Below are 14,483 nucleotides of genomic sequence, written 5' to 3'. Positions count from 1 at the left end.
TTCTCTGTGATACTCAGAATCAGTCAAATCTACTAATGGCATCAACTTTTGGTGCCAGGGTTTTTTTTGGCAGCAATCAATAGAGACTGGGTTTTGCTTCTGGAGATCATGAAGTCTAACCCCTAGGAAAGATACTGGATTTCCTCAGGCTACAGAACTGGGGGCTGAAGCAACGTGAGATACCAAGAGCCCTGGGTGACACCTGGATTGTACAGAGATCCTTGGCGAGGAACCCAAGGAGCATCCTGCCAGAAAAGCAGGAGCCAATAGGCATGAATTCCAGGCCCAGTTCTTCTGTCAACCAGCTGTGTGACCCTGGACATCTGCTCAACTGTTCTGAGCTTTTTATCTTCATCTGTGTCAATTACACACTACTTACATCTCAAAACTGAGAAAAAGATAAAATGAGATGACATATAAGTCTTAAAAAGCATTAATATGTATCAAAACTCTACACTTCTTTTGAGCTAGCATTTTTACTTTTAGGAATCAGTCTTAAGTGAACAGTCATAGAACAACTGTAAAAAGACAACTGTTTAACAGCAAAAAACTGCAATCAACTTAAAATGACCTACAAAACGTTTCTAAGTAAGTGCTACAACTATAAAGTGGAAAATTATAAAGTGGCCAAAACACTATACCTATTTATAAAAACATATCCATAGTATTAAGTAGGGAAAAGAAATCAGGCTTCAAACTAGTTTCCATGGTATGACCCAGTTTGAGATACACAAAGGACAAAAGAACTGTCCAGAAGACAGTGGATGAAAATCTTAACAACGGTAATCTCTCATGTGTAGGTTTTTAAAAATTTTCCCTCTGTATGGCCTGAATTTTTACAAGCATGCATGTATTATTACCATAATGAGAATATTTATATGACTGAGGCAAAAGAAACCATCACTGGTCACTGAAATCAGTCACTTGGGGACAGAAGGTCACTGAGGCCTGGAGTCCTGGGGAAAATTAAACCTCTCAGTGGGCAGCCCCTACTTCTGCCAACCAGCCCTGCGGGCCCCAGTGTTCTCTGCTTCTCCTTTTCCTTTGGGCTAGGCTCTGGACAGAAAAATCCTAGGCGGAACTTAATGGGGCTTAAAAACTTATTTTTATTTTCAGTATGGTTTGAGGACAGGAGACAAGTAATCTTTTTTAAAGAAAAGGTACAGTTTTCTAAAGAGAACTCTGGACCCTCTCCTAAAAGATGAAGGATGAATTTTTCATAGGAAAGTTGTTATAAAACTGTGGTCCGTTCAGTTGAATTTCGTTTGCCCAGTTGGGCAGTGGCATATACGTGATCCTTGTATCTGTTCCACCCCAGCCTAGTTGAGTCCAACATTGGGAAGAGAAGTTTAGGAAGCTCCAGAATCCAGGGACAGAGGCACCTGCTCTCCTCTGGACTGCTCAGCTGCCCTCCCCTTACCTAGCTGGGTACTACAGGAATCAAGGGACCAGCCGATACGGACAACGTGTGGGTCAGGCTCCGTGGACGGAAGGTGCTTCACGGAGATTTCCTCATTGATCTGGAGACAGAAAATAGGAGGGCTCAGAACTGATTCATTCTCTGGAGGCTGGGGGGCTATGAGGCAATACAGGAGAGAAGCTCATACGCATTCACGACAGCAGTGACTTTTGCTGCTGGGGAAAAGGTGTCTAAGCCACTCTGAAGGGCCTGATGCACCGAAACTAGGGCCACCAAAGGGCTAAGGAGAGTACATGGCCACAGAGATAGGTATTTCAAAATAGTTATTTTTAGTTCTAACATTTGCTGCAGGGAAAACAAGGACTCATAATATTTGGTGTCGAAGGATAAACTGGTGCAATATCTTTAAAGGGAAACTGGCAGTCTGTATTAGGACTGTAGTGCACAATGCTGTACAACCCAGCAATGTAGCGTGGCATTGTTTATATTACTGGAAACAAACAGAAAAAAAACCTTCCATAAGGCACTGGTCACACTATGGCACATCCACACCATAGAATATGATGCAGCACTTTAAAAAAAAATGAGGCAGAGCTAATGCACTGAAGTAAAAAATAAAAATGTCTAAGATACAGTATTAAGTAAAATAAGCAGAATAGGATAAAAAGCACCTTTTGACTTAATCTCTAATTAACTTAGAAATTATACTGCCCAATAACCATATCTGTTTGAATTGGTTGGTGGCTTCTGAAAAGGTACCCTATTTCACTGACTTTCAGATGCCCAGTTTTCACACGATAATGTCTCCAAAATCAGGACATACGTTACAAATGATGTGGTAAGAAAGCACTGTCAACAGCACACAAAGCAACGCATAACTTAAAATCAATGCTGTCTCAGAGTCAATGAAAAACGATAAACCTAGGTCTCAGCTTCTACCTCTAAAAAATGGGGATAACACTTCCTATTTCATGATGGCACTGGAAGGATTAGTGGAGATATCCATGTAAAGAGCTTGGCACCATATCCAGTGCATGCAGTGTTCTATAAATATTAGCTATCATAAACGTTTTGATATACCAAGGAGAACACACAAGAAATTGTTTATACAAGTGACCTCTGAGGGTACAAGGGACTAGGGGGACGTGAGCATAACTTTTGCTTTTTCACCCTATACTGTCCTGTGCCGTCTGAACTTTGTTCAACACAAACATGTGCTATTTTCATAACATACCCTGACGTGGAAGTGTGGAGAGAGGAGGGTGGCCTGACGGCAGAAACTTTCTTTGCCTTGCTCTCCCTCTAATCGGTGATGCCTGAGTCCATTCTTTCTAGCTCACTTTTCTTCCCAACAACTCCTTTTCTCAGTTCTACAAACATGTCACCCCTAGAGCGGTTGGCTGTGTAATACCTGGATCAAATCCCAACAAGGAAAAATCTGCTTGATGAAGCAATGTATGGTTGGCCTGCTTTTCTGATATACTGTCCAGCAATGGCATAGTTCCTTTAAGTTCATTACACTCTTTGTGCTTGGACACAAAGTCTTTGCTCAAGCAAATCTCTTAAAACTGAGGGTCTCACCAAGGTGGCTGATGATAAGCTGTTCCAGAGATGGACCTGCTTTCTGTCTCTATCCCCTCTGTTGTTCCCACTCACCTTCATCTCGAAGCACACACGGCCCCTTCTGACCCCATAGCTGGCACGGGCTCCTGACCACAGGTATGCAAAGCCCTCGATTGTAAGTGGGTAGCCGCTGCTCCGGTCTCGGGCCACCTTGAAGTGGAGGTCACAGTTATCTGTGGAGGAAAAAGCCTGCAGTTGGCTGATGTTTAGAAGGTCCCAGAAAGACACGCACAGGCAAAGATTAAGTTCCCCAAGAGTGTTAACCAGGAGTACACACGCCGACACACTGCGGGGACAGGTTCACAAGAAGCCAGCCATAGCGCCTACAGTATTCCTTTCCATAGAAAGGGTGTAGACCATGACAAACTGGCCTGCATAGGATCAAAGGAGCCACTATACATGAATGAACTGCTGTCTACTTTCGGCTCTGTTGAAAAGCAGTTTTTAGACCTGATTTGGCTTTTGGGTGCATTTAAAAATTTAGATTCCCAGGCTCTACCATTTTGATTCTGTCTTAGGAGGTCTGAGGAAGGACAGGACCTCTATAATCACCCCTCTAAGTGTTCAGGTGCATAGTCAAGGGGAAAGCCACTCATCCAGTGGAAAGAAAACTGAACTGGAGGACAGAGAGCAGGAGGGGCCAGGTTAATGCCTCAGAGGACAAAGTGGCATTGGTTTCACCAGGAACGTGAGCAGCTAATGGAAACTGGGGACCCGGTCGTCAAAGAGTTAAGTTTCCCCAGCAGCACTCAGGTTCCATTCCTGATTAGATGACAACCCCCCGTGAGTACAGGGTGTTCATTTTTTCCAAATTGCTCTCATATCCCTTCTCTGTTGAGTGTCACTGAAAGTCCTCTGAGGTATTAGGGCAAGATTACTCCTCCGAGAAGTGGAATGACTTGTCCAGGATCACACAGTCTGGGCTGTGAGCAGATCTTTTGTCGCCAAACCGGCACCCTACCTGGACTAACACTGGCTCTGGATGGTGCCGGGCAGAGATCTGTGAAGGTCAAGGCAGTTTCCAAATACTAACTAGAACGCAGAACCAGATAGGCAGACAAGGACTCACATGTGTCAATGGCAACAAGAGTGTCGTCAAAATCATCTTCATCCTCTTCGGCGGGAGGCTGAGGAGAGCGACCCCTATGTCAGAAATAGGAGTTAAGTCACATGAGAATGGCCGAACGAGCAGAGGGAGGGAAATGAAGGCTCTGCTGGAATTTACAAGTGGCCTCCAGACTGTTTCCTAGATTTCAGTTTGTTCCCACAGAGATTAGGAAAAAAAATAAAACAAACAAACAAAAAGAACCCCCCAAAACCAAATACCTCTGTAATCCTACATCCTTGCGATAAGAGCAATGACTGTTAAGTGCTAAGGTGGGGACGGGGACCAGAAAGGGCACATTCTGCTCAAGACAGCCATAGGCATCATTTGGAGAACTTTTTCAAAGAGGACTCTTCTCTCACACCCCAGGGCTCTGACCGACACCCTCTGCATGTTGAGAACTGCCTCCATACCGAACTCCTACTGAAGGGAAGCTGCGGCAGCCCGAAGGGCACCAGGCCAGGAGGGGAGTGTGCACAGGCCTGGGTAAACCTCAGCAATTATTATAATCTGTCTATGTACCAGGCTTCCTAAAACTTCACATTGGAAAGGATATGAAATGACCCATTTTTTTCCCGTCTCTCTCTCTCTCTCAAAAGTGTCCTAAATTATGAACAAGATCCATCTTCCTACCAAAACACTAGAAGGAGACTATATTAAAATACCACTGGTTTCTAACATAGGAAAAAGGGGGAATGACAGAATGGTGGGGTCTAACGGCCAGGGTCCTGTCTGGGACAGTTGGGGGGACCCTTATCTACGGTGTGCCCAAACCAGGTGCCCCACGCCCATCTCGCTACTGGCACTGCATCGGCAGTAGGTTTCCTCCTGGTGAAGCACCTCCCAGCCCTGCCGGTGAGGGGCTAATGCTCAACTTGATCAGTGAAGGAGCCCCTCACACAGGGAGTCCACCCTATGAAGTTTTTCCTTCCAGCCTGGATCAGAGCAAGTGTTTTCCTCTGCCCTCCATTGGCAAGTAGATCTAGGCTTCTCTGCTCTGTGGGACTCGGGGAGAAACTCAGAAAAGGTGGGTTTCATGTCCTAACTTTAGTGACAGCCCGTGAGACCCAGTTCCTGTCTGAAAGTGACAGCTAGTTAAGAGAATGAACTCCCCAGGCAGGAAATAAGATGTGTCCTACGAGTAGACGAATGGTCATTTTCACTGTTGGTGATCGGAAAGCTTCACACAGGAGCTGAAGGAGGGAGGGGCTGGATAGGACCTGAGGTGAAGGGAGGGGGAGGGCTTCTTAGCAAAGGGAAAAAGCGGATGACCAGGACAAAGAAGCCCTCCCTCCCAAGAGCTCCCGACTATTGTGGCTTACTCGTGTCTATGTCTGAGTACCTGTACTGGCAACAACAGAAAGACAAACCCACTGTCCAACCATCTGTACCTGGTGTCCAGCCCAAGGGTGAAAGCACTGAGAACCGACAATGAATACATGGATGAAGGGAAGTGTTTGAGAGAAGGGTGAAGAAATAGATCTTTTTTCTAAATTTTTTTTTTTTTTTAGATTTTATTTATTTACTTTTAGAGGGAGGGGAAGGGAGGAGAGAGAAACACCATTCAGTTGCCTTTTGCCCATCCCCAACTGAGGACCTGGCCTGCAACCCAGGCACATGCCCTGGCTGGGAACTGAGCCGGCGACCTTTCAGTTTGCAGGTGGGCGCTCAATCCACTGAGCCCCACCAGCCAGGGTCAAAACAGATCTTTTTTCAATCAAGGGATATTGGGCAGACATTAACAATTAATAATAATTAATTATTATTATTAATAACAATAATTAATGTGCTGAACTGCAGGGCAGCGGGGCAAAGGACTGAAAATGTAGGCTAATGTCTTACACGTGAAAGACTGTGTTTGGACTTGACCCTGCAGATAATGAGTCAAGGTTGAATCTGGTAGTGAATGCAGGAAGAACTGGGGGAAGAGTGCAAGGGCCGGGAGAACCCTGCTCTGCATGCCCCTCTTGGCTACTATAAAGGCCCCAGTGCCACTGGGCCACAAGCAGAGAGACCTACTGGAACCAGCATGGCCACTGCCTCACACACCCACCTCCTATCCTCTCGGTGCTCGAAGTAACCCCTTCCCCGGTTTTCTTCATAAGGCCTCTTGCGACTCTGGAATTGTTGTCTGTCTGGCTTGATCTGAGATGCTTCAGGTGGGTGGAAGCTGGTGGGTGCTTCTTGCTTCATCTCTGCCTTCACTTCCACTGTCGGGACAATTCCAGATGGTCAAGACACTCAAAAACTCCTCAGTTATCAGTTTTCTGGGTCCCTTTACCTGGGGAGATGTTATTAAGATCCTGACTACAGTGATGAAGGGCTGGGCACAAGCAGCTTGCGGGTTTAATGGGAGCCTGCTGAGGGAGCCCGAAGGGTGTACTGGAGAAGAGGTTTAGGACAAAGGAAGGCTGGGGACAGGCAGCTGATGAGGTGACAGATGTCAGATAACTCTCAGACTTTGTAGGGAGGTAGCGGGGACTTCAGCACTAAGTAAGGACTAGCTTGCTAAGAACCTACCTGAAGGTGGCATGCCTGCCTTCGGCTACTTTGCCAAAGGGCTCATGAAAGTTGGCAGCTACCCTGGTCTGCACCCAGAGGGAGGAAACCCTAGAGGATTTCTGAGACCCCTTTAAACTGGACTTCCACAAGCCTATCTTCCCCAATTTCTCTTCCCAAAATCCCTCCACCTCAGTTCTTATAAAGCTTTTTCAGTCTTACAAAGAGGGGGGAGGGTCAATTCCACAGCATTTTCTCACCCTGCAGCTAATTCCACCAGCTTTAATCACTCCCCCACAAAGCCCAGAATCGCTCCGGAGGGGAAGGTCTTCACTTAAGCCAGCCCATTGGCGTGATGGCCTCAATGAATCATACTGTGAGTAGGAAGCCAGGGTGGGATAACACGCTGTGGGCACGGGACTGTCTGGGTCTTAGGCAGACTCCAAGAATCGGGCCTAATCCGGGGCAAGCTGCGGCCTCAGCCTTACCTCACTTCTCCCGCAGTGCCTACACCTGATGCCGTGGGTCACTTACATCTGCTCATCTCAGTACTCAGCCCAAGACCACCTTGGATCACTCTCCAGCTTTGGCATGCAGACCCAAAAGTTCTGAGTTCTCCAGGACAGGGATGGTGCTCACCCACCTCAAGGGGGCGTCCCCGGTTCTCAGCACAGCACTGAGCTCACAGGAGGCCCTGATAAATGTCTGTTGATAACAGTACCTGTGCAAATGCACACATACGCGTGTGCAGGCACGCACACCCACCCACCCACCCACCAATTCCTTGGGCCAAATGATCCCACAAGTCTCACAGAGCCTGACATAAATCTGCAGTTTAACCTACATTTATTAAAGTCCAAATCGACTCACAAGAAATGTCTGGGGATTTCACTTTGTGGATGAACCGGAGTGGAATGAGAAAGAATCAACTAGATTCACTGAGAAACAGCACTACGGCCCCAATGCAAGGAAAGGAGCATAAGACTAGGTAGGAGCCAGTCCAGGCTCTGTAATTACCCGAGTGGGACCCTGCTTTCCAAACACTAGGACACAAATGGTAAGGAATAGAGAGTCCCAGGAGTCAGTTTCTTGGGTTCTAACTCCAGCTCTGCCATTAGAGAAGCCCCCTCCCCAATGTATACAACAGGGAGAAAACTAGAGTGCACCTGTGTTTCCTAAACTGGCATAATGAAGAAATTTGTTCTGCAAAGACATATTTACATGTTTAAGAAATTCTGGGTTTAAACCACATGAGAGGATTTTTTCCTCCCCCAATTCAGGACTTCTCGGAGCTTTTAATGCTCTAATGAGCATAGTGACTCTCCCAGAGATGGTAAAGCAGATGCTACATTTCCAGATATGTTTTGCCAAGGAACCCTCTTCTGAGAAGTCCCTAATAACATCTCCTGGAACAATCTTCAGAGCATGGGAAATACCTGACTAGATTTAGAAGGTCCTTTCTGGTTCCCACATTCTAAGATTCTGAGTAAGACCCAAGTATTTGCATCCAGGTCTAAATTCTCCAGGGTGCTGACACTAACATCTGAAAAGAGGTAAGCAGGAAGACTCCCCTCTCCCAACACCTCGGAGGAGGACTAAGTTCTTTTCTTAAAAAGAACCTTGCCAGAGTGACAAAGCCCAAATGGAAGATGCAAAGTCCCTCTGGGAAGACAGCATCTAAGTAGAGGGTAAGGCCATGCATACAGGATGGGGCAAAAGTGGGTTTATAACTGTTGAGTACGAAAAAACAGCGTATGTTCTTATATAACTATTTATTAATTATTACTTTCCACAAGAACTGTAAACCTGCTTTTGCCCACCCTGTAGATTCCATTGCCCTCAGAAGAGATGGGCCATGTGTGCTCTCCTACCTGGGCGATAGGCCTGCTGCTGCTCCGCTTCCAACGGTCTCCTCTCATAGCCTGACTCGTTCTCTTGTTTGATGACCTGGGTCTCATAGAATTGGTTCTGCCTGGTAATATTGTCCATGACATCTTAAAACAAAAGACAACCAGTTAGAAGGGTCCTTCTTGGGACTAGAGATGGCTTTTTTATGCTACCCTAGGGACAGATAGTCTGCCAGAAGCTAAAAGTTGTGACAACACCTTCAGATGAAAATGTGTTTGGGCAGTCAGCGGCCCCAGCTGCCGGGGGACCTGCCCTCTTGCCCCTCAAAAGGTTGAAGATCCACCTGTGACCGTGTTCTACAGAATCCCAACAGGCAAAACCAACGGAAGCAGAACTGCTCTGAAGCGAGGAGATGGGAGGATCAGAGTAGGGACCCAACTCACCCTCGCCCTCTAAGACCCCACTCCAGGGCGGGAGGCTACTACTCTGCATACACAAGGGACTCCATGGAGCACAGGTAAAAAACCACCGGCCTAGCTGTTCTCTGACAAGGTACAGTGCTTAGGAAGCTGCCTTCAGGGCACAACCTTTCAGACTGTTCAGAGCACAAATCAGTCCTCTGTCCAGCCCAATTCATTATTCCCACCTGCATAGCCAACCCTCTTAAAGATTGTCTTCCAAATTGTAATAGCTGCAAAGATAAGAGGCAATCATCTCAACTGAAGGGGAAATGGGGAGAAAGGAAAGAAATTGTTAAGAAAACAGGAATCAAGATAACAGTGGCCTTTAGACTCATTAGAGGTAAGTCCTGACAGGTCTGGAATCAGGTGGGAAGGGTTCCAGGAAGGTATCTTGCGACCCAGGCAGGAGCTTAGCTAAAAGGGTGACAAAAATAACAGTATTAACTATGCACGGAGTGGGTACTACAACCACACCCTGGGATACAGCTGAGAATAAACTTGCTCCACCGAGGCCTTCAGTTTATAGAGATAAACCCACTTTAAACAAATAGTTACACACACACAAACACACACACACTGATTAAATTGTGTTAAGGACTACAAAGTAGTAGTACCAGGAGCTAAGATGGGGACCCAGATAAGTAAAGAGAAGTGATGAGGATGGAGAGAACATTCCTGGAGTTGCAGTAACACATGTGAAAGCTCAGAAGTGGGACTAAAACTAGAGTACCAAACCTGACATTCCCTCAAGAGGAACCCTGCAGCCAAACCCAGAAAGATGTCTGGAAAACTAGGAAGAGCAGCAAGCAGGTGCTCCGCCCAAGGGGCAAGGCCGGTGAGGCGCCTCTAGAGCCGAGTGCCTGTGCCAGGAAGTGAGGCAGAACCACAGGGAAGGAGACTATTTTGCCATTTGCTAACTGACTAGATCCTTTCTCAAGAGAACAAATACATCTGGGCACAAACCAGGTACAGCCCAAAGGGAGAAAAGTCACAGGTCACATGATTTACAACAGGTCTGTTCACCAGAGCTGAAGGAAGGGTTGGAGGGTGGTGTGAAGGGCGCTCAAAAGATTTTGTTGTAGCGGGTTGGGGAGAGAAATAGAACATCTCCTGAAGTGGAACACGGGATGCCCTTTCAAACCATTGTTTCCCCCAGATTCCAAGCACAGTGCTCTTCCCACAAAGCCTCACATCTCTCTTCCGGGAGACTCTCTCCTGGGCCCACAGATGCAGCCTTGCCCCAGGAGCTGTGATTCTGGGGTCCTCCACTCTCTAAAACATCCACCTCCTAATAACAGAAAGACCCAGCACTAGGCCCCTTAGACATGTAACCTCATTCATAACTATCCAGGGGGCACTATTATTATCCCTGTTGTATGCACAAGGAGACCAGGGTTCACAGAGGTGAAGTGTGACTTTCGCCCAGGTCATGGGCCCATACCGGAAACAATGTCTGAGTCTAGAGCCTGTGCTTGGAAGCACCTAGCTCGCCTTCCCGAGACTCCTCTGGCCCCGGATCTTCTCCCTAGGCGTTCCCACCAGGGACTCTCCGGCCCTAGACCTGCACACCGGGTCCTCACTCTTCCTCCCGTCACAGGTCTCTGCACAGGGAAGTATTCTTCCCAGCACCTGGGTCCTGGACAACCCCCAGGCTACCTTCCACCCCAAACTGCCATTCAAGTTGCCCTCCTCCAGGAGATCCCATATCTTATGAGCAAATAAGTACCTAACACTAAGCCCAAATCTTGTATCTTCCCTGAGCTCCTTGTTCTCCTCATTCCCTTAGCCCCGAGGGTGCCCTCTTTTTAAATACCACAAACCCTGGATGCCAGAGTCCTTTCTACTCATTCCTTAACCTCTCTGATCCCCAGTCTCTAGTCTTGCTAGAAAGCCACCCTTTTCTAACTCCAGATCTACACCCTCCACCCCAAGGGCTCCTCTCTTTAGACAATCAGATCTATCCTATCTCCTCATTCCCAGGCATACCTTCTGAGAAGATGCAGAGACCTCTTCCGCCACCCCACCCCCCATGCACACAAATAATGGCTTTGGGGAGAAAAGAGACGTCTCAGGGAGACATTCAGCCCCAGAAACACTCCCCCTACTCCACCCTGAGCACCCAGCACCCCACCCCTGTTCCCTTTCTCCTTCCACATTGTACACCCTCCCCTCTCCCACATGTGTTAGACCAGCTACACACACCTGTGCTGGACACAAGGATCCTGTCCCTCAGAAACTCAAACGACTTCAAACTCCAACCTGTTATCTGCCCCTCCCCACCCACCTGTTTTCCACACTGATAATCCAGGATCAGCCAGCAGCGGCCACTAAGTTATCCGTTCTCAGAGCCTTGCCAGCCCTAGACCTCTAGGTCCCTTGTCCAGGGAAGCATCCTCCTCTCCCGCACCAGCTTCCAGACACCAGGGCTCCCTAAGCCTCCTCTAGAAGTCAATCAGAAGAAGGTCCCCAGATTTCCCAGCATCAAATGCCCCTGCCTCAAGGCTGGCCTTCAGTCCTGGATCTCAGAGTCCCCGGGGCCATCCTCGGACAAATGTGGGTCCCCCACAGTCCAGTCAACACGGTGGTCTCCCACATCCCTTAAACCCCGGAGCACTCAGTCCACAGACCCTCCCCCGCCAAACACCAGCAGCTCCACCTCACCAACCCACCCCAGTAGGAAACAGGAGACTTCCCGTTACCCCATCCGGCAGCACGCTCCAGGATCCTCCATCCCTAAAACACTCTCAGCCCTGGAAACCTGGTCATTCCTTCCCCAACTGTGAAAACACGGCTCCCAAAGCCCAACCCAGAGCTGGGCTAGCACAGCCCCCGAACCCACCCAGCTCCAAGCCCTAGGATGACCGTTTCCAAGCCCCTTCTCGGTCCCCATGAGAAAACCTCTTGTTCTTCCGACTCTCTCCGGCTCCAGAAACCACGGCTTCCGGCCTCCGAGCCCTAGGCTCCAGAATCCTCTACACCCGCCCCCACCCCCCGACTTTCCTCACCTCCGAAACCGAGAGCCCCCCACTTCCAGCATCTACCGTGCACCAAATGCCAAGATCCACCCTCCGGTCGTCCCGAGGCCCCTGTACCCAGATTCTTTTTCAGCGGCGGTTAGCGGGATCCCCCAGGCGGCAGACTCCCGCGCCCCACAGCCCTTCCTCGACCCGGACTCCGGGCTCCCTTGCCCCCGTCCCGCGCACTCTCACAGTGTCCATCCGGCCCCGAGTAGCTGCCTGGCTCCTGGTGCGGCTGCAGCCCCGGTGGCGGCGGCGGCTGCGAGGTTCCCTCCAGCTCGGAGCCCCCCTCGGTCTCGACCTCCTCGTTGTTGTGCCCGGGTCGCCCCTGTTCGGGCTTCTCGGCCTCCAGCGTCTCCTGCAGCCGCTCAGCAAGCTCGGCCTTGAGGCCGCGAGTGTCCAGGCCCCGGCGTTGCAGCTCCTCCCGAAGTTCGTTCACCTTCAGACGGCGCACATCCATGGCCCGGGCCCCCGGGGGCCCCCGAGCCCGGCCCAGCCTCCTAGGGCTCTGTCTCCCTTAAACCTTTACTGTCAGAAGGCGAAGGGGGAAAGGGGGGGCCCGACTCCAATGGCGGCGGCAACTCAAAATGGCTGCCGCCGCCTCCCCCTCCTCCGTGGTTCCATGCTATGCAACAAGGGTGCCAATTGGCCACCGCATGGGGGCAACGGGCGCGGGCTGGAGACTCAGTCAATCAGAGAGTAGCTTTCAAAAGACCGTCAATGAAAGGGCTCAGGAGCTGCCGGGCAGGAAGCGTCGGCCTACGTCGATACAGCGGCCCCAGAGAAGGGCGGGAAAAGGCAGGAGGCGGAGCGCGCAGTGATTGGGTAGTGACTGTGCGCTCACCCCCGTTGGGTCAAATGAGGGAACGGGAGTAAGGACTCAGGCCAATCAACGATGAGATCCAGAATGAGCGCGCCCCACTGCCTTTCCGGCGCAGCCCGTACATCAAACTAGTGTCTGTAACACATATCCTGATTTGTCTAGATCTCCCGCCCCTAGGAGTGCAAGCGGGTAAAGCCACTAGAACCAATCAAATGGAGGGTAGGCAGACAACCCCCCCCCCCTTTCACTATTGCCTTTAAGAAACGGGAAAAGAGGTGAATTCATGAAGGGCCCGCCCCTTGCCGTTAGGGCGGTTTCAAAAACAATATACCCACCAATCGCAATTACTGTGTTATCTCACTAAAGCTAATACAGTTTGATCGCTTCGAGAAAAGCTAACCAGATTGGCCATTCTTCAGCAGACGGCCTCACAAATTTAACGGTGGAGGGAAGTATATGAAACAGTTATTAAGTAGATACATTATTCTTAATCTGGAAGATACTCTGTTGCCCTCATTGCAAAAAGCAACCCTTTGACTTCATAGAGTCCTGAGAGTTTGACAACAGAGACTAGACTAACAATGGGAGAACAGTTGTAAAGGAAAACGCACCCTCTACCCTTGATGGTACATGTCATATATAGGCGCCCTTTTCCATGACCATAGCCTGTCCACCGTCTTCCTATATGGCAGGTATCTCGCGTGGAATAGGCGCTCTGCACGCGACCCTAGAGCCCTTCCCCTCGGGGAAGGACTCCAGAAGTTCTCGGCTCTATAGCCCAAATCCTTTAAGTTGCTCTTCAGTATATCTGGCTGTTTGACGTCCGTACTGACAAGCTCAAATACACAGGTCGGTAGCTAAGCCTCACAGTGTCTAACCCTGCACCACCTATCGTCTCTTAACTGAAAAGACAAAAAACTTCCGTAAGATACACAATTACACCTGCAAACGCCGGCTGACCAATGAGCCTTACCCTAAACCCACAAAAACCACACACAACCTCACGAAGACAAAGGCACACACGACACAGATAAATGACTGTGGGATCAGATCACATGCATTAACCCACGGGATAATACACCAAACTGCAGTGTAGGTGCGCCTACTAAAAGCCTGTCCGGGCAGGCGGCATCAAATGATAGAGACACACAGGGTTGTTACACAACAAGCTTACACCACGGCAACCTAGACACACAGCACCCACTCAGAAGCGGGACAGACACTCACGTGGGCCCGGAGGTTCCAGTCCAGACACCCCTCCCCTCGCCCACGTCCAACTTCCTTTCTCCTCCCAGCTTCCCACATGATTTATTCGAAAAAAGTTTGTGGCCCGGATTGAACTGTTCTTGGTTCTCAGGAGCCACCACCGGGGGGCGTCCGGGCGCTGTCAAGGGCTCCTCCGTCTAGTGCGGGACACACCCAAGAACCAGTGTCTGTCAAGAGTGCCAAACACAGTGCGGGCTTGTCTTAGCAGGAGTTCCTTTGTGGGCCGGTGGTCACTGGCGGTGTTCTGTGCCTGTTTTTCTGTGTGAATCTGAACGTTTGGGTCTGTGAGTACCTGTTGTACTCCCCATGGATGTCTCAGTATTTGTGTAACTTTACTCTTTGTCTATTTGTGTCACTCCAGTTTCTTCCTGTTCCTGGTGAGTATATGTGTATATGTTTGTATCTGTAATTTTGTGTCTCT

General features: G+C 49.3%; 1 protein-coding gene across 2 annotated transcripts in view; it reads right to left on the bottom strand.

Annotated features, from left to right (window-relative positions):
- The window catches only part of HNRNPUL1 (heterogeneous nuclear ribonucleoprotein U like 1), a 33,837-nt gene extending 19,796 nt beyond the window's left edge, over positions 1-14,041 (bottom strand). The window contains exons 1-6 of one of the 2 annotated variants that reach the window (XM_090261234.1): positions 14,024-14,041; positions 8,519-8,641; positions 6,202-6,358; positions 4,113-4,186; positions 3,077-3,216; positions 1,421-1,520 (exon numbers count right to left, since the gene is read on the bottom strand). In XM_090261234.1, the coding sequence (XP_090117360.1) occupies positions 1,421-1,520; positions 3,077-3,216; positions 4,113-4,186; positions 6,202-6,358; positions 8,519-8,636 (589 nt within the window). In that variant the 5' untranslated portion in view covers positions 8,637-8,641; positions 14,024-14,041. Of the gene's footprint in view, positions 1-1,420; positions 1,521-3,076; positions 3,217-4,112; positions 4,187-6,201; positions 6,359-8,518; positions 8,642-12,165; positions 12,689-14,023 lie in introns of those variants that run through there. The other variant, XM_090261233.1, reaches the window with a different exon arrangement.
- Positions 14,042-14,483: the final 442 nt, after the last annotated feature.

This window comes from Furipterus horrens, unplaced genomic scaffold (assembly GCF_987537825.1).
Source record: "Furipterus horrens unplaced genomic scaffold, mFurHor1.1.pri manual_scaffold_13, whole genome shotgun sequence".
NCBI lineage: Eukaryota > Metazoa > Chordata > Mammalia > Chiroptera > Furipteridae > Furipterus > Furipterus horrens.
The sequence above is the reverse complement of the archived record's forward strand: the minus strand, read 5'-3'. Positions and strand labels throughout refer to the sequence as shown.